This window comes from Heliconius melpomene, chromosome 3 (assembly GCF_056956725.1).
Source record: "Heliconius melpomene rosina isolate 202511_hmr_F chromosome 3, ASM5695672v1, whole genome shotgun sequence".
Classification (NCBI taxonomy): Eukaryota; Metazoa; Arthropoda; class Insecta; order Lepidoptera; family Nymphalidae; genus Heliconius; species Heliconius melpomene.
Window position 1 is genome coordinate 1,465,801 of NC_140391.1, and position 25,903 is coordinate 1,491,703.

Sequence of the window (25,903 nt, forward strand, 5' to 3'; positions counted from 1 at the left end):
TAAGACATTCCGAATTCTGGACGGCTGGCGGCGCGAACTCAATGCCACGCTTTGCCTCGTTACCAGAGTAAAGAAATAAAAAATATAGGTATTTAATTTGTCATTGGACTTTGATTGATTGGACTCAATAAATATTTAAACAGTAAAAAATATTTCAATATATTTTTCTTTATGAATATACTTTTCTTTTCAATATAATATTTTTTTTTATCTTTTATGTATTATGTGTGACATTTCAAACAATGTAAAATAATGAGGTCGGTGCATCGGCGCATATTATTGTATTTGGCAATTGTGGCGCAACGATGAGATAGATGGCTGTGGATTCGATTCAAGAGGCCGTCTTGGTACAGGAGCACAAGTTTGCTATTGCAAACGGACGGTTGTGGGTATTATTCCCACTCGAGGAATGAAATACTTAATATTCTCTTTACTTTGCTCTGGTAACCAGGCAAAGCGCGTGAAAAGACTTCCGCCGCTCAATGCTTTAAGAATTTGGCAGAAAGTGACGAATGAGAGTATCTGAATGAGGAACGGAGTGTCTTAACACTAGGTTCCCAGGTTTGCTCTAAATACCCCGAGATAAAACGTGAAACTAAAAAAATCCTAATGACGATTTTCACGATTTTCGTATAGTAGCCTGCCCTATATACGAAAATCGTGTAATTTACATTAGATTTATAAAGTTTTTTTTTAAAGCAACAACAGCCGCACTCAGAAACGTGAATTAGCCTAAACGTATATTAAACTGTCACATAAGCAGAAATATATTCATCTAACATGAATGACGTCTGTGAGTTTTGTCACGTTCATTGATACCATAACCACTATCAGGTTTTAACAAAATAATAGCATTGCTTTTACAAAACAATGTTTCATAGTTCATACACAAATTTGTATGACGCCATATATTGTTTAATTAACAATTCAATATTAGATATTTTTAGTGGTTTAACGTTTACGTAACTGTATGTTATAGACGTCATGCAATTTTCCCTATTGTTGTGTTAATAAAAATATTTTTTTTGCATCCCTATGTATCTTGTATAGCTAAGCGGGCGAAGCCGCAAGGGTCCATTATTAATAAAATGGTATTGCTAGAAATAAACCAGTCCTTATTTCATTATCAGAATAGGATAACCTTTGACGACTTCAATCCTGATGTTAAGCCTCGATGCAGTCTACACATTATGATCCAAAACATATCTATTAACTTAGAAAATCATTTCATCTTAGAAAATTAGTCATTGGTCATTATTCAGAAAAATAAGTGTAAAAATAATGATCTAAGCTAAAAATGAAGTGAACCTAAGATTTTACAATGTGAAAGAAAAGAAGAAAGATGGAGGAAAGGTAAGTATAAAAATTTTACAACTAGGGAATGTAGTAATGGTATTTGTTAGTTAATTGTGCCTTCGACTATAAACAGATCGTTAATAGGGAAGTAATCGATAGAGTTGCTAATCACTTCAATACAATGCTATAATTAAATTGTTCACATGATATTACATAAAAAAATGTTTAAATTAACTTTCATGTAATTACAAGTACTATCAATGTAATAATTAAAGAAGACATGTTACACATTAGGTAATGGTAATGGTAGGCTATAGTATGAAAATTATCAAACACCAGTGGTTATAACAAATTTAAATCGCTATATTTCCTAAACTATTACTTAAAATGGAAAATCATGAAAGGAATCTAACAATTAAAAAAATACATTTTTCAAATATATTAATTTATTTTTACACCAATAGTAGTAGTTATTTTTTTTAAGTTATAGGTTGCCTGATAGAGATCACCTGTGGGTGATAAGGCTGCCTTTACACCGTTTTTAATTTGTTTTTTTTTCTGTTTTTTGTTTAAGTCAATTTATGTTTGTTTTTGCGTTTTGTGTTTTAGTTAACTAATATCAATTATGGTATAATAAAGTATTAAAATAAATAAATCAATAAATATTTTTTTATATTTAGTTACAAAATGGCATCTGGTTTTAATTTTATTGTATTTTTATTACTCTCATGTCTTTAGTGATGACCACAAACAAGATTAAGACGAATCGATTAATGAGAATAAGGATTTAAGAACCATCAAGAGGTCTCCGCAACGTCATATATAAACAAACATACATACAAAAGAGTCGACTATATGTATATCAATCAGTCTATATACATAATGTAAACTGATAAATACATTACTTCCCTATGCGTCACGCAGTCGGGTAAAGAGGACCATTGTTTCGTAACAGGACATTGTTTACTGAACCCGCGATAGTTGTGAGTTTATGTCCTACGCATGTGAATTTCCCTTATTTGCGCGTCCTCTGCTACTCAATATGCAATGTCTCGAAATTGTGCAGACATTGGACAACGGAGTGTCTTACCACTGGTTTGTCTTTTTTTATGTTGTGGCCTTTTGTCTTTTGCAGTGACACTAGAGAGGTACGGAAGAGAATACTCTGTCCCTGAGAAAATGCAAGCACTACGTGGCTGTCCTTGTGGGATTCGATCCTAGGCTTGCAGCAGTCGATCAGGCTGCGACATTAGCTCTCTGCTTCCTCACCTATATATGGGAGTAATTTGGCAATACAAAAACAAAATTTACTAAGAAATCAACAAACGAAGCCCAGTTTCTCTGTACAGACGGCACATACTTAGAAGCTCACTAGTTAGAATAGATAATAGTTACGATAATGAAAAGTGATTATCACTGATAGCGTCGTTTCATTCAGTTAAACGCGGTCTCTCGTAGAGTGCAATACGTGATTTGCGTCATACTTGTATGGTATGTTATTTTCTTCTTATTTTTAAATATTATGGAGAGAGAGAGTGAGATGGGTGATAAATCACTTAGTTTTATTGTTTGTTTAATGTAAGATAAAAATATATATGACTTTGGAAAATATCTATTTGTGTATGTTTAGAAAAAAATTGTTTAAATTAGACATTTAGTAGGCTGATAATATAACATAGAGATTTAGGAATAAATTGAAATTGGTATTTTATATGACAGTAAACGTGAAGTGTATTTGATTCAACTCTCACCAGAGGGAACAATTACATTTAAATTATATACTAGACAATGACATTACGAGAAAATGGAAATAATTCGTTCTACCAATTTGAATTTGAATTTAATAGGTACATATATACCTGTAAACAAATACAGGTGAAGCTAATAAAATGAGACCCAATTACATCTTGACGCGTTTGCGACTCAAGCCAAGACAATTCAGTTATTATTAGAAATTATTTTTATTTTTGATATGATAATGATGAAATCGTTGGTGATGAGGACAAATAGCTCTAACATTTAATACGTAATGTCTCAAATATGGGCGGAAAGTGGAAAAGATACTAAAATTTCTCTGCTTATTCTCTATCCTGGTATATGCGGGATAGAGCTCGAGAAGCGAATAGCTTAGAAGAAGGGCAGACCCTGGCAATAGCCGGGATTAATGCCAGGAGGAAGAAGAAGAAGCGAATAGCTTAAGTAGCTTAACAAATTACTTGAACGACTTAATACAAGCGGGTTGAAATACTACTGGCTAAGTTCACAATTTTATGTTATTTTAGATTTTTACTTTGCTAAGTACGTGAATAATATTTTTTAAAATAAGTTATATATTTTTATTTGAATAATTAGCTATATACAAAAAAAGAATCTAACGAATATGTTATATTTTACTAGAGAAAATAATTTATTTCAGTAAATAGCGGCATTTAGTTCGGCCAGTCAACACGCAATCTCGCCAAAACTTAACTGAAAGTGAGGAAAGGAATTTTTTAGTACTTTGTTATAAGAATATATTAAAAAATATTATTTTTAATATTTATTTATAATTTAAAAATATTATTTTTAATATTTATTTATAATTTAAAAATATTATTTTTAATATTTATTTATAATTTAAAAACACAAAAAATATACAGTTTTTTGGCACAAGGAATTGAGTGGAGTCGCTGACAGACCATTTTTCTAATATCATAAAATTCAATATTTCATTTATAACTTGGTGTTGGCAGATATTAATGCGATTTTCTTAGATGCAGTGTTGTTTATGAAAATCCTAAAATTTACTATACAATAAGCGCGTGACTGTAAAACCACGACCGTTGTGAGTTCGATTCCCATTTGAGGGCGACAATTCCTCACTAGGAGCAGAGCCATGTGGAACATGGTCTCTTCTTTACCCTGCAATCTCTTCGTGTGTTCTCCAGACAACGTGATATTGGACACGATCGGAAAATTTCGAATGAAAGAACAGAACAAAAAATATATGCAACTATATTATTCAAAAAGTAGTAGTAGACTATTGAATTCCTCTGAGTGTTATATGTATTATGTGTAGAGTAAAATGTAAATATTAATTCACTTGTATTATATTATTAGCATTTTTCATTTCCAGAACGAGGACATGAAAATATTAAATAGTTCGTCCGCCGAGTGGGAATCGAACCGATTAACATCGCGCTTACAGTCGCACCTTTATCCCCCTGCACTACGACGGCCTTACTTGTTTTGTGCGCTTACTCCCAAAACAAAAAATAATGACGAAGAACTAAAAATCTATTTATCAAAACCAACAGTCTGAGGAGGCTAAAATATTTGTATATGTGATACTCGTATGTGTCAAATATTTTAATTTACAACCATAAGGTGCATTTATAAATATAACAAAATTGCAACTTGTCGCTGTCTGTACATTGAAAATATATGAGAAACCTTATGGGGGCATTTATCAATACACAAAAAAGAACCCAAAATAATAATTTTAGTCTGTCTGTGCGCTTGTGCGTGCTAATGACAGAACCGTATTAACCGGTTTAAATACAGTTTTGACTATTGCACTTTAATAAATTACCTTAATATTTCGTGTTTTTTTATTGCAATCTATCCATAATGGAAAAATATAAACAATTTAAAACACTTTGTTCGATTAAATAGGTAAACTTTTTTTAATTAGTTGGACCTTTAGTACGAAGTAAGTCATATTATTAAATAATTAGAGTGTACTTAAAGCAGACGAAGTCGCGAGCGCGTCCCTAGCTTTCAACACATCCTAATGAAGCAAATTTCACAAATCTACAACACATACGATCCCCAAATACTTATTAAAGGTTTAATTCGTCCGAATTAACATAATTTTTCTTATTAACTGTTTAATTTTATCGAAATACTCAACATTGACATAGAATAGGGGTCGTTTGGTAGATATGACAATTGTTTTATTAAACGTATTGTGTAAAACCGTGGAGATTAAAATGAAATTGAATTATTTTTTTACTTTCCTAAGTGTGGAATAAAACTTTAAAAATGTGAAAAATATTAAATATTTTTTTATATAATTTTATTTTATGCAGCATGTCACAATAAACAAAGATCTCAATTAAAACATTTCACATCAGGTGACGCGTAGCTCAACGCCGAACTATGTCTGTCGGTTTTCTTTACCCTCCATATTTATTAATCTTAGCGGGGTAGGCACAGTAGACACTAAATGCGATGCCCCTGCATACCTCTTTCGCCTCTTCCGTTGTCATCAATCTCTCGAGAGTCCTCATGCTTGTAAGGTGACCTTCCTTCAGTATCATCAATGCTGTGTATCGTTTGAGACCTCGGTTGACCTTCAAAATATTATCATTGCAATATTTTTATTACAACACTTAGCTAACGCGAATGAACATAAACATGAAGAATACGCTTCTTACTGTTTTAAGTATTGCTAATAACTTATTACAATTTTTTTTTTTTTTTAAAATGAATTATATTATAAAACATATATATTTTTTAACCTTATCCTTAAATTATTGAAGTGCAATTCTACGGGGTTTTAAAACGATAATTTTATTTGAAAATATTTACTAAAAGATACTTTATTTGAAAAAATAACTTTATCATTTTTGGGATTTTTTTTTCTGAATTATATTAGGCTTTTATAGAGTAGTTAAAACTAAATATGCGAGCGAAATCATAAAAAATTATAAACATAATAAAAATATATATACTGATGCCCTCGTGGTTCAGGAGTATAAACGTGCAACTGTAAACTGTTTTGGGTTCGATTCCCACTCGGAGAAAAGAAATATTTGACATATTTATTTCCTCGCTCTGGTAAGGAGGCGAAGTGCGGCGTTGAGTTTTGCCAATCAACACGCAATTCCTAAAGAATTCGGTGAAAGTGGGAAAAGAAAGAAAAGAGAAAAAATATCTTAACACTAGGTTCTCAGGTTCTGCCTACTCCGCTATATGCCAATTTTTTTGTCCACTTAACGCCTTATATATTTTTATTGTGTTTGAGTGAGTGGTGAAATTCAACGCCACACCAGAAATCGAATCCACTATCATAGTGCCGCCTCACTGCGACACGCTTTCCTAAAAAAAATCCTATAATTTTCCAAAACAAACTCGAATGATTCACGTAGTATTACAAAATTATTATAAATGCTTACAAAACCTCATGCATATAGTATAAAACGTTTCGTTCAAAGTTCGAAAACGCTATATAAAGACGTGTCGGTCGTGTTCATTGTAATTTTTGTAATATATTCAAATAAGTGATAAATAGAGAATTTTTGTTAATTATATTTTAATAAGGAAAGATTTTTTCAGTTTCACGCTGTATCCCGCATATAGCTGAGTAGACAGCGGGAAACTGGTGTTAAAACACTCCGTTTACCGTTTCACACGTAATTATAATATTTCAAGTGATTTTACATTGTTTAAAGCTAAGTAAAGCTTTGAAAATAATATTTTAAAAGAAAAGAAAATATAATTGAAGTGATAAAAAAAGTTTAAGTGAGTGTTTTATTAACATCTAAAGTCCGTGCGTATATACAATCAGGTATGTTTTTTTAATACGTAATTTATTTTTTATATAAGAATAGAAACGGTAATAAACCCGGAGTTCCCCAGGTCCCCTCTGCCTACCATGCTATGGGAGAAATACTGTGTAAAACTAAAAAAAAGTAAAAACAAATGCTTCACAATTTTGCCCGCGTAGGCTGAGGAAACCTAACCTCATTCATAAAATTCCGTTTTTCATTTTCCACCCAATCTTCGAAATATTACGTGTTGAGTGGCGGGACTCAACGCCGCGCTTTGGCTTTTTAAGTGACAAAATGAAAATAATTCGTACTGCTGCGTGGGAATCGAAATCGCAACCGCGGTGTTTACAGACAGACGAAGTGCACAGCAACAAGGCGGTTTCAATTTTATGGTATTTTTATATTAAATATCTATATTTTTATATATATTTGTATATAGATAATTTCAGCTTAGGTATAAAATAAATGGAATATTTAATGTCCTCTAGTGGGGATCGAACCCATAACCAGTCGTATTTTGCCGTCACACTTGGTCATCGGCCACTTACGGCCTCGATGGCCTCATACATTTATAATTATATTTAAGTAAATACTAAAAATACAATATACCTATATAAACATAATACGGTTTACCTATATAAACATTTAATCGATTTTTCTAGTGAGTAAATTTATTACAAAAGAATGTGTTTGTTTTGTAATAAGGTCGTAAGCGGGTCGTAAACCCAGGCGTAGAGTTTCGCCACTCAACATTCAATGTGTCCAAAATTCAGCGGAAAGTGCAACGTAGTGCCTTAACACTAAGTTCCCTTCGCCTACCCAGCTGTGTGCGGGATACAGCGTGAAGCTGATTGACTGAGGTAGACCTAAGTGCGATGGGTGTTAGTTCAATACCGACTAGAATAATGGTATTACTTATTTTTATTTCCTAGCACTGCTAGAAAAAGAACGGCGATGAGTTACGCACTCAACACTCAATGTCTTGTAAATTTGTCTGAAAGTGAGGAACAATAATATATCTTCTGCTGCTTGGAAAAAATGGCTTTTTAATAAAATTAAATATTATGAAATTGATACAAATATAAATAAATAGCTGAAGAAGAAAGAGTTAATTGTTCTACAAATTATTTTTTGCTATTGTATTCTAATGCGATGGAATTACTTTATATTAACAATTACATTGTATTCATATAAGGCAACAACACAATGTGAGCAATCAAGATTCTTATATAGAACAAAAAATAGAAATACTTAATTGTATTTCAGTTCACTATATCCTGATAAAATATCCGTCATACGTATAATAAGTATTACGTGTTAACTGGCGAAACTCAACGCCGCGTTTTGCCTCGACATCAGAGCGAAGAAATGACAAAATAGATTCATAAATATTTTATGTCCTCGAGTGCAGTTTGAGCCCACATCTACAACCAGCAGGCTGGCGTCTATTTTGTCTTGAAATTTGAATGAGAAATGGACTATCTAAAAACTGTACATTATACAACATGTTCTACAGCGCTACGTGCTTTTAAAACATATGCAGAATTTTCACTTTCTGTATATGCAACTTAACGCCGCGATATTTAATAAAGAAGAAATATAAGCATTTATGAGTCAATTTTAGTGGTGGTGACTTAAGATCTGTTTAATAGAAAAGTCTATAAGATATTATGAATGGCGGAACTTAACGCCGCACTATTATAATTATCCTTTAATACACGGGTCCTCTAAGCCCTATATACCGATACAAAGCGTTCAATATGCAAACTTTGTTTACTAGATCAACGGGCAGCTACGTGCCTCTATCTAAGAATGAAATTTGCATGTTAAATTTTGTAAGCCAGGTACAGTTAAAATTTTAATGTAAACACACGATTCTAATACTTATACATATAATACTAGAGTTCAAAGTGGTATGCTTAAATTGAACCTATAATCGATGTTCTTGAAATTTTGGTTGTACTTCAGGTGTTTTACTTACACGTAAAGGATTTTAAAAATTCTGTTTACTTTGAATTTGGTAATAGAGTTTTTATAGAATCACGTTGCATGCTGCCCAAAACAGAATAGGCAGAGCTAACAAGAAACTACACTTATGTAAATATCACATAGATACTCTGTTCCCATTAAAACACTACCTTTACTCAGTTTCCACCAAATTCCGTGAGTGTTGAGTAACGGAACTCTACGCCACGCGCTGCTTTGCTCCACAGTCGCACGCTAGTTCCCTGCGCCACGGCTGGCCTCAGTTGCGAAGTGAATAGTAAATAAGCAAAGTACTGAAGAGTTATTATGCAAATGCCTCTAATAGCAAAGAAAATTAACAGTTTTTACTGTTCTTGCAACCTTTGTGGCTAGTTATTATGAATTTAAGTATAGGATATTTGTAAATTTAGATTGTAAATAATATAGAGATAGTGAGTAAACATATACCTAAGTCATATTTTAGTTTATTCGACTGGCCTCCCAATGTGACTCAGGTTCGATTCCCACTCGGGGTAATGAAATATGTATTTATTATTTTCGTTCCATCGCTCTGGTAAAGGTAAGCCGCGGTATTGATTTCCGCCACTCAGCACACAATACCTGCAGAATTCAGCGGAGTGTCTCAACACTTGTTTAACAATTAGTCGATATTCATGTTTTATAAATTATTAAATTGTTTTTAGTAGAATTAAAATTTATTTTTTAATTTTTTCTTAATGTAAACCAAAAAATAACATACATGTCAATTTGATAACTTTCTTCTCTCGAAGTCGGTTAAACATAAGTTTGATATAACATTTGAACTTGTGCGATACGCTTAATAAAAGTAATTGGAAATAATAGCGTTGTAGGCGCACTATTTGTCGTAGTGGCGTTCGAATTAGGCCAAGCAATTGTAGTAATATTGCGGAATGAACAATAAATGTATATTATATATTTTTTATTCTTTGATTTAGACATCTTATTGTGAAACAGAGTCGATACTCCCTAAGGGGAATGATTATCAGCTTCACGCTGTATCCCGCACAGCAATGAAATCAGAGGGAACCTAGTGTTAGTTCCCCACTGGGGGAATGGTTATATAGACGAACTAGCGACCCTCTTGCGGCTTCGCCCGCTTTTACTACTGGATTATTCATATAATGTATGTTTGCAAAGCACTTAAGATAATGTGAAAATTAATAAAACCCTAATGCAACCCGCATTTTTTTAGTTTCAATAAGGATTTTCCAATTGTTTTACACAGCAAGGATTTTTTAGTAGGTACCGTAATTTTAAATCTGTGCTACTAATCTTTTCAAGTACTTATTAAAATATATTTAAATGACTATTTTTAGATAGTTAAATGACTATTTTTAAACGGAAGAAATTATAAACAAAAACCTTCCTACTAATAAGTTATTAGTAATAACTACTACAAAAAATATGAAACCAAATATATCGCGCTGAAATGATACATTCAACTCGAATTATCCAATACGTGCAAACGCATCTAAATCTTCGTTGCTATAAAGGCAGGCGGGTTTTTTTTTTCGAGCTTGTGGTTAATGCTGAAGAGGATATTCTGTCCCTGATGAAAAGCAAGCACTACGTGGCTGCCTGTGAGGAAAATTAAAGAGAATGCATCGGCCGGGAATCAAACCCGGGCCGCCCGCGTAGCAGGCGAGCATTCTACCACTGAACCACCGATGCGTGTGAGGCAGGCGACGCGGCGGACGCATGGCGAGTGGCGAGCCGTTTCGCAGCAAGGATTTTTTGATATTGTAACAACTTCTAAAGTACTTATTAAAATGAAAAACATATGCTGAGAGTAAGGGATAAGTGAAACTTGAGTAACATACAGCTGATGTGTCAACGACGGGATGTGTCAACAATTAAATGCGTTTTTCTGTAAAACTATTCGCAATTTCGAAAAAGTGTAAAATGCAAATTTTATCTTCGTTTAACGTAGAAAATTAATAAAGTATTTTAAAGGATAAGGATTAATACCATTATGGAAAAATATGGCTCACAATAAAAAATATATTGAAATTGCGACCCGCTCGCGGCTTCGCCCGCCTTAACTACTGAATTATTCATATAATGTATGTTTGCAAAGCACTTAAGATAATGTGAAAATTAATTAAACCCTAATGCAACCCGCATTTTCGTAATTCCAATAAGAATTTTCCAATTGTTTTAAAATAAACACAAATAAATAACACAAATAACAGAAAACTTAAACGAAAGAAATTATAAACAACAGACTACCTACTATTGTCTTACCCAAAAATACTTAAACGAAAGATGTAACCAACTATGTCGCGTGGAAATACATTATAATTATTGGATAACTCCAAAGTACGTGCAATCACTTCTAAATTTACTTTGCCAGGCGCAGAATTGAAGCATTCTCTCGGCCATCTCCGTAGTAGCTCAGAACGACATCAGAGCGTTGGTCCGACCGTGGTCCCAGGCGAAAACCTGCTTTACATGGAAGGGGAGGGGATTGGAATTGAACACTCGGTTTCTTGAGGAAGGCCTAGATTAAACGACCAAGATGACTGCTCATGAGTCGGATTTGGAGGAGGATAGAAAGTCCCTCGGAGACATCTTACCTCGGGCGGCCTCGTATGCGGAGTGCTGCTCCTTAGGTGCAGGTGACCCGATACACCGGTGCAACGGAATACGTTGGACGCGAGGCGACCAATGTGTACCTCTAGGGGTTCTTTTTTTAGGTGTTCACGTAGTATGGTGCCTGCCTCACTCGCCGGAGGGTGAGGTTCCGTACGACCTACAGGATTCCTCGTTGAGTAATACTCGCTAGGGCATTGTGATGTCATCAATGTATAGTGCGTAGAGAGCAGGTGACAAAATTCTGACTGGGACAACGTCAGCGATCGGGTCGCTGCTAGCACTCTCAACTCTCACGCAAAATGTCCTGTCACTTACAAAGCAGAGCGGCAAAGACATGCGCGACGTGCTGGGGAGTGCCCGCTCTGAGCACTTTATGAAGTAAGCCCGGGTGCCAGACGCGGTTGAATACGCGTGTTACGTCAAGGAAGACTGCTATTGCACACTCACACTCTCTCTCGGTTGATCACTGTTGCGTTGTTTACCCAGAGTGGTATACCCGCTCGCCAAACTGCTCGCTTTGTGGGTGGATGTGTGACTGAAGAAGTGAGAGGAGTAACTTCTCGAACAACTTGGCGACCGTACTAAGAAGGATTATAGATCGATATCCCTCAGCAGCATAATGAGCAGGCCTTCCTTCCATGCCCGGGGGAAAGAAGCCAGGCGGGTGCGGCGGATCCACTATTAAAAGCAAAATGTTGCGGGGCACGACGGGCGCGTGGTGGGCGGCGAACCGTTAATCAGCAAGGATTTTTTAGTACTGTAATTTTAAATCTGTGCTACTAATCTTTTAAGTACTTATTATTATATATTTAAATGACTATTTTTAGATATTTAAATGACTATTTTTAAACGGAAGAAATTATAAACAAAAACCTACCTACTAATAACTAATACAAAAAATATGAAACCAATATCGCGCTGAAATAATACATTTAACTGAAATTATTCAATATGTGAAACGCATCTAAATCTTCTTTGCTATAGGCAGGCGGGTTTTTTTTCGAGCTTGTGGTTAATGCTGTTAAAACAGCGACACCGGTTGGGTAGGCACTACGTGGCTGCCTGTGAGGAAAATTAAATAGAATGCATCGGCCGGGAATCGAACCCGGGCCGCCCGCGTGGCAGGCGAGCATTCTACCACTGAACCACCGATGACTGCTCATCACGCGCTTGTGTATAAATAAGCAAAACGTCGCGAGGCGCGTTTCGCAGCAAGGATGTTTTAGTATTTTAACAACTTCTAAAGTACTTATTAAAATGAAAAAACCGTAAAAGACAGTTTTGATCTACATTAAATGGCCAACGTAACTAACATACTTATTTATATGCTGAGAGTAAGGGATAAGTAAAACGGGACTCGATACAGCTGAGGTGTCAACGGCGTCATGTGTCAACAATTAAATGCGTTTTTCTCTAAAACTATTCGCAATTTCGAAATAGTGTAAAAAGCAAATTTTATCTTCGTTTAACGTAGAAAATTAATAAAGTATTTTAAAGGATAAGGATTAATACCATTATGGAAAAATATCCCTCACAATAAAAAATATATTGAAATTACTATTTTTAGACAGAAATATGATCACTACACGTTATCCTTAAAAGATAAAAATATGCTCTCGCGGACTTTTTTGTAGATCTTATTAAGAGGAACAATACTCCATTACATTTTTTTCATATAGTACTTACCATTAAAGCAGCGCATGCGCGAAAGTGTCTCAACGGGTAGGACTTTAGACACATTTATCGTAATTATGTTAATTTACATAAGAATGTACAAATAATAAACTATATATAAACCTTCTACGAAAAATACTCGACCTAATGGTGAAAACCGCATAAGAATCCATTGGGTGGTTTAGAAGAAGAAGAGTTAGAAACAACAGACAGACACGAAAAGCGACTTTGTTTTATAAGATATAGGATAGGATACGACGGTAGACGAATTGTGACATTGCTGAAAAGCTCTGCCACTCAACACGTAATGTCTCAAAAATTTTGAATAAAGTTTAGAATGGCGTATCTTAAGACTAGGTTACCTCTGCTTACCCTTCAAGGCAGGTAAAACCGTAAAGCTGCATTTTTGTCTTGCTTTTACAAAGAAAATACAAGTTATTTGAGCATTTGAGGGGAGTTTATATATTACTAGCGGACGCGCGCAGCTTCGCTTGCGTATTTAACCCATGAAACATGTGTTCAATGAAATATTTTTAAGGCTAAATTTCAAATTTTATAAAAATCGGTGGCGATTTAAAGATTTTTCCATACAAACTTTCAACCCCTTATTTGCAGGCGGTGAATTCTAGAAAACCATGAAACACATGTTTAATTAAATATTTTTAAGAGTCTAAATATCAAATTTTATAAAAATCGGTGGCGATTTAAAAAAAAATCCATACAAACCTTCAACCCCTTATTTGCACCCTCAGGGGGAGAATTCTAGAAAACGATGAAACACGTATTCAATTAAATACTTTTAAAAATCTAAATTTCAAATTTTATGAAAATCGGTGCCGATTTAAATTTTTCTCCATACAAACTTTGAACCCCTATTTCACCCCTTTAGGGTTAAAATTTTTCAAAATCCCTTCTTAGTGGATGTCCAGATTACGAAAGTAAAAATCTTTTCAAATTTCACGTTTCTACCATTAGCGGTTACGGCTGTGCGTGCGTCTTACCTCAGTCAGTGAGGACAAGTCCTTTTATATATATAGATAATATATTAATAATATATACTTCCCCCCTCATATTCTATGTGGTCTCCGAATTCTGGAGGCATCACGTTTTGAATAGCAAAACAAGGCTCTTGAGTTAAACTGACTAACGATCAGTTTATGTTCATAAAAATATAATCTTCTTGTTCCAGATCTTAAGCTAATAATAAAATGGTAGAAATAAGCAAGCATCTATTCGACGCCACGTGCGCTAACGTCCACTGCAGCGTCTTGACGCATCCATGGCATGAGAGCTGCTGGAAATCCGTGTTCACAACCTATGCTGACGCTTTTGCTGGCAGTGCTAAGTTTTATTTAATCATTCATTTAGTAAGTAATCATAGGATATTATTATTATAAGCGAACATTTAAGAAACACGCGTAAACAGGATAAGGGTACCTAGTGTTAAGACTCTCCGTTTCCCATTTTTGCATCCAATTTTCGTGAAAATTCCTATAGAATGGTCAAACACAATCTTACGCTTCGTCTTGTAAATATAGGCTCATAAACCCGAGCGAGAATCGAAACCGCAACTGCCGCGTTTACAATTAGCCTCTCACATGCTAATAGATAAGTAACTGCACGTATAAAGACAGAGAGATTGGTCTCTCTTTCATCTCATAACAATGTATGTTACAAACACACTCAAATCAATCAATAAGCGATAGTGCTGATTTATATAATGGACGTAAATCAATTGACCCAATTACTCGAAGTATCCTTGAAGTTTAGTGATTAATTTGTGGAACACTATCCGTTACGAATTGCTATTCGACTATGTTCTAGCTGTGCTTGAAATATGTAGGATTGGCTTGGTGTCTGATGGGATTTGATGACCTTTAATACGCTAAATTATTATTTTTTTTAGAGTTCATTGTGACATCGTAGCCCAGAGGCTCAAGAGTGTGACTGTAATGCGATGATTGTGGGTTCGATCCCCACTCAAGGAAATGAAATATTTACCTAAATTTCCATTTCTTCGCTCTGGCCGAACTCAACACGCGATGACTCCAAAATTCAGAGGAAAGTGGGGAACGGAGTGTCCTAACACTAGGTTGCCTATGCCTACCCTGCTCATCCTCATTTAGATGTTGAAGTACATAATCGAGATGCGGAAGATCCGTCCTCGAATGCCATAAAGACAGCATGCTATAATTTTTTTTGTTTAGTGGCATCAAAATTAAAATATATCTTTCTTCCTAATAAGAATCACTTATACAGCCATAGACAGACTCTCACTTTACGTAGTATTAAACAAAATTACTGATAGAAAAGTAAAATAATATAGGCTTATAATAAACGTCGTGTTTACTTTCCCGCATACTTGGAACTAGTGGAGCATTGTACTTCACTGAGAGGAATCTTAATTTCCTTTCACGTGTCAGATTAAATAATCTTCTATCAGAACATATAATAAAATTGTAGCTCATCTTTGTCAAGATGTATGAGAAAATCTGTTATTGATGGCATGTATCAATGTAATAGAACCCAAGACAATGATGTTTACATGTTTAGTCAGGTTGTCGGTTTGTCTGTTTGTATTTTCCTTTTTGCATGAAATCTTAGCAACGGCTGAACCTTTGAACTACTTTATTGATTGTTTTATTCAAATCAGCTGCTTTAAACAAGATCGTTTCGGGTTAATTCCTATTCTATTTTTTTAAATATTTTCATTTTATTATTTTTTCAGATACAAAACTTAATAAAAGGCAAAAAAATATTCAATAAGAAGGAATTGATAAAAGCGGGGGAGTATTATGTGAGATCCGCGGTAATGGGAGGTCTAATATGTGGTAGCATTAGTCCAGTTGTATGTGTTCTAAGGTCAGTATTAATTTATATATTTGTTCATATTTTAGCCCAGCGTTGAGTTTCGCCACTCAATACGAAAATTCAGCGGAAAATGCGAAACAGAGTGTCTTAGCACTATGTTCCCTCTGCTATGTGCGGGATACAGCGTGAAGTTTGAAAGATTATTAATTTTTAATATTTTTAAGGCTCCGTAGCACAAAAGGAAAAACGAAACTTTCCGTCTGTCTATACCATTTATCTCGCGACCACATGCAGGTGTCAAACTGATATCAGTATCAAATATTCGCCGTATAAGAATTTTGACATTAATTGATGAGAATATTTGACTTAGTGGTTAGAGTGCTTGAACGGTTTCCAAGAGACACGGGTTCAAATACCGCGACGTCAAAATTTTCATATCTTACAATTCATACTTATATTGGAAGATTGTTTATCATATTTTTTACCTTCTCCCTTCCTCCCTTTCCATCGTACCTTTATTCAATATGAGATAAAATAAAATAAATAATTTGGATCAAACAAAATATTAAGTGAGAAATGTAATTATGTCAAGTCTTCCTCCTTCACTTCTCTCATTAGATGCATAATAAAAATATCCTTTTGAATAATAACAAGCTTGTTACAGAGCTATCGTAGTCCTGGTTTTTTAAAATTAGGAAATACTATTATTTTAACCAACTTTAAAATAAGGAGAATGTGATAACATTTAAAAAATCTATTCGTAGGTATACTTAAGTATATCTTAAAAATTCTTCCGATTTCCAAGTGTGTATACTAAATTTAATAAACAGTCGAAGTTTTTTTTGAGCTTAAGTCGATTTTTTTTTGGCAGGGAAGTGTCTCTATATATGCGGCAAATTGTGGGTTCGATTCCCACTCGAGGCAATTAAATATTTCATATTTTCATTTCCCTGCTCTAGTAACGAGACGCGCGACGTTCACTTAACTCACTTAATACACAATGCCTCCAGAATCCAATGAAAAGTTCGAAACGGAGTGTCTTAACACTGGGTTCCCAGGTTTCCTCCTTCCAGGATATAGCGTGAAGTTGAAAAAAAAATTTAGTCATGTAGGTACTACATTTAGTTTTAAAATCTTTTTTTTAATGTACCCACATTCTGTACATGCACAAAGATGCAATTTAAGCCATTCTACTGCAACCTGAAATCCGTACTTTCTTCACTGAAATCCTTCCAAAGGTTACTTTAAAAGGCGTCCTACTTAAAATAAGTAAGTCTTTCACTCCTTATTTAGGTCTCCAGTCTAGATCTTGACTTTAATGAATGGATTCAAAACAAGCTGTAATGCATCTGAAGTAAAATATAACTATCTATTGAAAACTGTACATAATTTTGATTCTAAAGAACAATTTTAGATTTATAATACTAATACTTATATATTACATTTTATTTTTTTTAGATGGATTACCGGGCGAAGATATAACTATTATAATTTTATTCTAATTCCAAGCTTGTTAAATGGAATGTTTATTTTACTAGAACCACCACATCGGAGAAGTTTAGTGTTAAATTTATTTTGCAGCTTGGTAAGTGATTTTTTTTAAAAACATTTTATACAGTCCGCGAGGTTTATATTTGAAGTGTTCATATACAGCGTAGGTGTACCATCAATATCTATTAAATATTATTTTTTATTATAATCATTATTAATTCATTATTAATGAAGGTTCAAATCATTATTATCATTACAGCTAATAGAATACTGGCTACGCACTATACAGAGGGTTGGCTATATCTCGCTGACTGTCACAAAGCAGACCCTATTGTTCATGGCCGGCAGCGGCTTGCTATTCTACTTGATGCGATTAGAGGGAGATAAGGAGAAACGGACTTCTGTTTTGTGGTATGTTATTTATAATCCTATTATATATTATTAATTAATTAATTAATTAATTAATTATTAGGCGGTCGTGGCGCAGGAGGACAAGAGTGTGATTGTAATGGGATGGTTGTGGGTTTGATTCCCAATCGGAGGAATTAATTATTATTTGTTATAATATCTCTATATACGTTTGAATCATTTATAGACTTCAATTTATTTACAAATTTTGTATATTTAGTTATTTTCTTATAATGATAATGCTATTAAAACACTAAGGTAAATAAATATATTAATTGTGTAGTTCAAGCGGGCGAAACCGTGTGCGGGTAGCTAGTAGTAAAATAAAAGCCGGCGCTACATTTTGTTAATTTTTTTTAATATTTCTTAAAATCTTTTATGGGTATATTCCAGTTTTATAACAATAAATCTATGAGAATAAACCTATTAGAATAAAAAGTGCTTTTACAGATTTCTTTTCGAAAATAATAGATATAATGCAAATTTCTCATTTTACGGGTAAGTCCCCTACAAACATTGCTATCTATTCGTTATCTGCAGATACAAGCTAAAGATAATCTATAATCCTTATTTACGTTTAAACAGGTAGTTTCCCGTTTTAAAATTTGAAATATATTTTTCTTTCTCGTATTTCTTATTTTCAATATACTTGTATTCTAGTCTAGTCTACTGTTAACATCTTCCTTGGGGAATTACCTACTATGGAATCGACCTCACGCTTCACGCGTATCACGCAAATGCTCGTGGCCAATTATGCTATACGGTCTTATTGAGCCAAGTCAAAATTATTCATTTTCTTGTTTAAATCAGTTAAATATTTTTCGTATTTATTCCACTCTGCTTATGCATTCTGTTCCCATTAAGACACTTCCGTTCCCCATTTTCCGCTGAATTCTAGAAGCTTTGCGTATAGAGTTCGAAATTCAACGCCGAGGCGCCCTCTTCCTCTTTACCAGAGCGAGAAAAAGAAAATATTTAATATTTTATTACCTCGAATAGGAATCGAACCCACAACCTATCACGCTTAGAGCAGCACGCTTATGCTATTTCGCCACTAGTGACCTCAAGTTCTAGTTCATTTTATTTATTTTATTCTAGGCTTTTCACTCCAGAAAAAGTGAGACGGAAAGAAGATGATACGAAAGACATTTGCCCCCACCGGGGACCTTGCCTAAAATATATATTAAAGGTTAGTAAAATTTTAATATTTATATTATTTTTATCGTCTTTAAAAGGGCGATGGCTTTTAATGTACTTACATATTTTCAATTATTTATTATAATAATATTTCATAAAAATATATATATGTAAATCATGATGTAATATAGCCTATAGCTTTCCACGATAAAAGGACTACCCAACAAAAACAGAATTTAACAATCAGAACCAGTAGTTCCTAGGATAAGTGTGTTAAAACAAACAAACTCTTCAGTGTTATATTATTCGTAGGTATATTTTCACAATTTTTTTCCAGGGAGCCCTCTCATATTTTGGGATTGGTTTCGGCATCAATATGGCGCGGCTGGTGATACCAAAGATAACGAGGCCGTGGAAAGCCTTATCACATATACGAAGTCACCATTTCAGCTTAGGTTTATTCTTCGGCACTTATATCGGTATTTACAGAGTACGACTTTATTTGTTTTGATACTGGTGTAGGATTATTTTATTTAATTTAAACTTTTCCAAAAAACTTTTAAAAGATCCAATTAATATGCATAAAAAATGTACTTATATTTACCCTATTTATATAAAATAGTCATCCATTGTCGAAGTGTTAAAACACTCTATTCTCCACTCTTTGACGAATTCTCACTTACTCAAAAACTTTGAACCAATACCAACTTTACTACATAGTGTATTACTCCTTATATCTTAGTTTATTTTTACCAAGTTTCAATACAGATATATGGAAAAATGTGATAAAAAAATCAATTTAATATCCATTGCAGGCTGTGATATGCTACTTATGTCGTAAACAAGGATATGACGCGGCAGAGTACGCGTTGCCCGCTGGATTCCTCGCAGGACTATCGTTTCTTTTCAAGCCCAGCCTTGGATTCGCAATAGCGTCATTGACAGCAGCTTTCAAGGTGAGAACTGGATATGTGAAGGTTTTTTTTTCAAGGGGTAAACTGCATTTAGAGTTTAGCTTATTCAGTTGTTTAGTTTATTTATTTTTCGTAGTTTCGTGTTTAATATTAGGGATTTACTTTTCTTTTGTACCCACAAGAGCGTTCGTTCCCACGCTGAATCCCGTATTTAGCAATATGCAGAGGGAACCTCGAAATCTAGTGTTGAAACACTTCGTTCCTATTAAGACACTTCCGTTCCTACTTTCAGGCATATAGATCTTGTTTGATTTTGTTTAATACAAAAAAAACCTAGAGTAACATTAAGATGCAGACTTAAAAAACATTGTATCTTTTTTTACTGCTAAATTTTTGCTATTTTTTTATTATGTTACTGAATAGAGAGTTATAATATATCGAAATCAAATTTTTGAAGTGAATATACGTAAACATTTTTAAACTACAGACTATAATAGTGTAATAACTTTACTAAATATATTATATACATTTAATACTAATCTACATATTAATACTATTCTTTACAGCTGTATTCAACAATTTTATACGATAAAAAGATATTAACGGAGAGAATACCTCTGCCCCTCATAGCGTATTGCATATGCCAAGGTATTCTATTCCATGCGAGAATCATGCACGCCGATGTGTGCCCACAATACATGTTCAAGCTGATGTCCGGAGTTAGTAATGGAAGGTAAGTAATTTTCTTCAAGGTCAGAGGGAACCTAATGGAACACTCCCCACTTTCCGCCGCATTCTGTAGGAATAGTCCGCAGTTTCTTTCCATTTTCTAGTCCAGTAGTTTCTACTGGTTCTTTCCATTTTCTAGTCCAGTAGTTTCTACTAACTGGTTTTCCATTCTTTTATAAAGTCCACGCAAACGAAGGGTCGACTGACTGACTACCTTAGAAATAAAACATCATAAACTATAATATATTAATTATAAAGATTATATTTTTCTTTTACAGATCTGAACAAGTATATGCAAATGTAAGGAAGATTGTGACAGAGGAGTTAGCAAAGCGAAGTCTGTAAGAGAGTTTTCTCAATAACAAAAAACAAAATTTTATGATATTTTTTTATTAGGAGATTATTATTACAAATAGTTGTATTAATACTCTCCTCACAGGATTTTAACGATTGTTTTAATAGTTTTTAATAAAAAAAAGTGTTGTAGGAAAAACTAAAAAAAGTTAAAATTCAAACTTGCTAAGACTTAATCACTAATACATTAAAATACACATAAAACCTTTCAAGTGCAAAATAAAATTAGAGGTTTTTTTTTGTTAATTAACGACTTACATGATAATTTATTTAAATTAATACAATCTTATAATTTTGTAATAATAAATATTTGTAAATATTTTACAAGGTTATTATCATTAATTAAGCTTCATGCTGTATCACGCACATAGCGGGGTAGGGAGAGAGAACCTAGTGCTAAGACACTCCGTTCCCCACTTTCTACCTAGTTCTGGAGGCATTGCGTGGTGGCAGAACTCAACACCCATACCAGAGCGAAGAAATGGAAATATAAACGTAAACAAATATTTCACTTCCTCGAGTGGGAATCGAACCCACAATTATCATATGACGTCAAATTGAATCTAGATATAATTAATTTAAAATTGGGTGTGAATATTAAAATGGTGTAGCAATAGTGGTGCTAGTAGGTATAAGAACTAGCTATATCTTAGAATAATAATATAAATTTATTTGCTCAGAATGTAAAAATGAAGAAAACGTAGAAATTGTCTTAATGAGAACTGAATGTCTTCCCTCTGCTTACCCTGCTATGTGCGGGATACGGCGTGAAGCTATAAAATAATTATAAAATCTCAATCACTCTGTTGTATGAAGAATAAATTTATGTGTAAGATTACCTAATTAAATCTAACCATTTTATTTTATTATATTTTTTAATATTAATAGCTATTACTTTTTTTTCTGTGATATTTATTTTTTACCAAAAAAAAATCACAAAATATATTTTGTCATAATAAGTAAGAAATCCTCAAATATATATTTTATATACAAAAAACAGCTGTTTGATTTATTTCATCACATTCATTAAATTCCATGTCTGAATAAAATTACTTATGCTTCATGAATACTTAAAAATATAAAGGAATAAAATATTGGCTATTATACCTGACTACCATTAAAACAAAATAAAAATACTGTTTAATCAAAACGATATGTATAATTGTACAAGTAGTTTTGAATGTCAGTGAGTTCAAAAAATGTCAGTTTTGTAAGTTCAATATAGAAATCACCGGCTCGAAAAGCAGTTATGTTTTTAACTATGTTTCCAGTTTATTCCATTATATGCGCTACTCATCACGCAATGCCTAGATAAATCTGCGGGCAATGGGAAAGGGAAGTGTCCTAATAAGAAATTAATTTTCTTAATACTAGGTTCCCAGGTTCCCTCTGCCTACCATGATATATACAGCGTAAAGCTACAAATGCATTCATATCATTTTTAAGTAAAACAAAGTAAAGTAAAATAAAACAAAAAAACCAGAATCATGGAGTTACAAGAGACAAATTGAAAAAAAAAGGATTAATAGGTAACAAACTTGGAAATAAAACGAATATTACTACTTTATTTAAAATATCTAACAAACTGTATTTTGTTTGTAGTTTGTATGCCATTTTTTATTGTAGAGGTACCATAAGTAGCATTTGATGTTCTTTTAGGTAGTGTTTGATTACTTCCCTTTTTTGAGGTGGCACCTAACGGGTTACGTATTAGGACCTTTTTCATACCGCTCTTGCTCTTTTCTGTTGCCGTTATAGAGCCAGTACCAAGTCGACATATAGAATCACACTGAAAAGACATAAGAATTTTAAACTATGAAGTCGTTGAGTTTTGCCAATAAAAACGCAATCTCTAGAGGATTCGGCAGAAAGTGGAAGTGTCTTAATGGGAACGGAGTGTTGATGGTAATGGAGTCTCTTAAGCTAAGTTCCCAGATTCCCTCTGGCGACAATGTAAGTGTATGTACATGGATACAGAGACCTAAACGAAATTTAGGCACATAGGCTTATTTTCAGCCTCACGCTGTATCCGGGATAATGGAAGGTAGGGATCCCTCCGTACTCTCCACATGGGTACTGTATCTAAAGAGACTTCATTTTTACTAAGCCACTCCTGTTCTTCCTCTGATCCCCACCTTTCGCCAAATTGTAGAGGCATTACTTATGGATAGCTGGAACTAAACGCCGCAGAAACATAAATAAATAAAAAAAACTTAAATAACTAAACATTTTCTTAAGTAATACGAGTATACGTACTTGTTCTTTACTATAAAAGTTATTTTTATTTCCTCCGCAGCCCGAATATATTCTTTGCTTGCAAACTTTCCATAGAGGGTCGTAATGCCATCGTTTAAGAGCTCCAAAACAAAAGCCATAGTCAAAAGTTAAACTGCACCACTTAGGTCTCGCTTCTAAAAGGATAAGATAATATTTACTAATTTCTTTAGTTATTTCTTTTTATTGATAATAAATAAAATCTCAATTATTTTCCAAATTTTACGAATTTACACTTTTTACCTAGTGGAATAAATAAAATACATCTTGGACTCTTGTACTAAGGTAATTCTTTAAAAATGAATACAATTATAATTATTCTGACAGTGAATTAAATATGAATGATGTCACGTTTTTATTTTAAATTTTATTTAAGTGTATAGTTTATTAGAAAATTCTAATTATTTGTTTATTAAATTAATTATTATATTGATTGTCTCGAAAGTTAGGCAGAAATTGGGGAACTGAGTGCCACTAGGTACCTACCCTAGTTCTGGTAGAGCGAGTAAATGAAATTAATTTACTGCTTCGGTTAGGAATCGAATCCACAGCCGTAGAGCTTACAGGCAAACGCTGTGTCGCTGCACCTCTGTGGCCGCAACTCATTTTCTCTATTTGTTTTTTCTCTTAAACTTAATCTTAGAGAAAATATTTAGAATAAATATGAAATATTGTAAAATAAAATAAAATAAATAAACATCTCGTCGCCATCATCAGCACCACTATAAAATAACATCTTATCTTATTATCACTCACTCGGGCGATCAGGTGAACTAAGACAGCTTCGCCTACATTCACTATTGGAATCGAATCTGTTACCATTGCCTTGACATCCGCCCCATAGGAACGTAGAACAGTTACGCGTTGGCGGGTCGTAGTAGTACATTTCGATTTCCGCCCTACATGGACCCACATCCGGTTTTAATAAGCAGGTTTTATCTATTACTGTAATAAAAAAGAACCATTTATAAATAAAATAAATTATTTATTTTAAAAAAACCCGTCCACACGCAATGTTCCAGAATTCGAAAAAAAGTGGAGAGCGGAAGTATCTTAATGGGATCGGAATATCTTGACACTAGGTTCCCAGGTTCCCTCTGTCTACTCTGTTATGAGAAGGATATAGCGTAAAACTTAAGAGCATACACCACTAGTACCACTAAGCTTCAAGGTAGTTAGCCAAACAAAATGTACCATACGGCTGATGTATCGTCGATCTTGATATTTCTACATTATAGGTGTTATAAAAAATTTTTGAATTCACTTCAATAATTGAGTCTAAAGCAAACACGATACAATAAAATAAATATAAAAACATTTTTTTGTCAATGCGAATATATTTTGATGTGAAACACAAACGGCATTGATTCAATATTGCTTTCGTTCGTTGTATGGATGTAAAATAAAAATGTACATAAAAACAATGTTACAATAAATTGTGCATTTTTATGTAAGCACGACTAACTAAGTCACCTGAGTCTGGGTAGGTTTTTTAATTTGTTTTTTTTTTCCATATAGGCATGGAATAGCATTTTCCATAGCAGGATATGGAAAAAAAAAACAAATAAAAAATAGGATCTTAGGGTCCAACTTCTCCGTTTTCCGTCAAACTTCGAGATATTGCGTGTTAAGAAGCAGATGAAGAAGGGAAGATGAGTATGCCAGAATGAAGAAGGAGAAGCAGGAGAATTAAATTGCAAATCAGATTCACAATCATCAAATTCTTTCTGATTGCAAGTTTTTATAATTTCACTTTTAGTGTTAAGATACATCGTTTCTCACTCACAGTCATATTTACTGTGGGTTGAGTGGTGGAGCTCAACGTTGCGCTTTGTCTTCTTGCTAGACCGAGAAAACTAAATTAGTTCATTCCCTCCAGTAGAAATCGAACCCAAAACCGGCGTAATTCCAACACCGCTGCGCTACGACGACCTCGAGTTTATTTTTAAACGAAATTGTTGAAAATATATCTTTGCATATAAAATATTCTACCTATAGAAACATTTCTTTATTGCTGTAATAAATGTTAATAACGTATAATTCAACTTCTTCCGTAAACATGCAAGCAAGGACACTTCAACGTTAATATGGACACAACAACGTAATATGAAAAACTCCGTTAAATGAAAATATTAAATATTTCTCTCCCCCTCGAGTGGGAATAGAACCCTGTACCGTCCTGTCTCACGCTTGTATCGTTGCGCTATGACGGCCTCCTTTTTATTGGATAATCCAATTCATACGCGGCTCTATTTATTCCCACTTGGTTAAATTCAGGGGAGCCGTTAATAAAATCTTAGAAGAATTATAGAAGTTAAATGAAAATTTTATCTACGATGCACGATAAACAGAGATAACCTAATGTCAAAACAGTCCGTTCTCCACTTTCCGTTCAAACTTGAGACATTACGTGTTAAGTAGCAGAGTTCACTTTGTCATATTTCTCTTTCTAGCCGCTCATAGCAGGGTAGGCAGAGAGAACCTGGGAAACTCTCTGTTCCCGAGACACTACCGTTTCCTACTTTCCGCCGAATTCTTGACACATTGCGTATTGAGTAGTAACGCAATGTTGCGCTTTGCCTTCTTACGAAGAAAGGTAAAAATATTAAATATTTTATTACCCCGAGTGGAATCGAACCTATAACCAACATATTTACAGTTAGACGCTATTCCGTTATA

General features: G+C 33.7%; 2 protein-coding genes and 1 non-coding gene across 4 annotated transcripts; 1 reads left to right on the forward strand and 2 right to left on the reverse strand.

Annotated features, from left to right (window-relative positions):
* Positions 1-2,656: 2,656 nt before the first annotated feature.
* Positions 2,657-20,943, forward strand: LOC146539797 (transmembrane protein 135-like). Of its 2 annotated transcripts, none has more exons than XM_085207806.1 (10): positions 2,657-2,787; positions 14,296-14,473; positions 15,835-15,968; positions 17,376-17,502; positions 17,668-17,819; positions 18,915-19,005; positions 19,291-19,443; positions 19,769-19,909; positions 20,434-20,600; positions 20,875-20,943. In XM_085207806.1, exons 2-10 carry the CDS (start codon positions 14,315-14,317, stop codon positions 20,939-20,941), a joined length of 1,191 nt encoding a protein of 396 aa, XP_085063932.1. In that variant the 5' UTR covers positions 2,657-2,787; positions 14,296-14,314; the 3' UTR covers positions 20,942-20,943. The 2 variants fall into 2 exon arrangements, with proteins under 2 accessions (XP_085063932.1, XP_085063933.1); XM_085207807.1 differs by lacking the exon at positions 2,657-2,787 and adding an exon at positions 3,719-3,771.
* Positions 10,438-10,508, reverse strand: TRNAS-GCU (transfer RNA serine (anticodon GCU)). Its single transcript has one exon. It is a non-coding gene; the product is annotated as a tRNA-Ser (tRNA).
* Positions 20,944-22,510: 1,567 nt separating the features above from the next.
* LOC146539799 (kunitz-type serine protease inhibitor A-like) lies at positions 22,511-24,596 on the reverse strand. Its single transcript, XM_085208006.1, has 4 exons — positions 24,419-24,596; positions 23,981-24,169; positions 23,207-23,361; positions 22,511-22,739 (listed from the first exon to the last, which is right to left on the reverse strand). Exons 1-4 carry the CDS (start codon positions 24,540-24,542, stop codon positions 22,515-22,517), a joined length of 693 nt encoding a protein of 230 aa, XP_085064132.1. The 5' UTR covers positions 24,543-24,596; the 3' UTR covers positions 22,511-22,514.
* Positions 24,597-25,903: the final 1,307 nt, after the last annotated feature.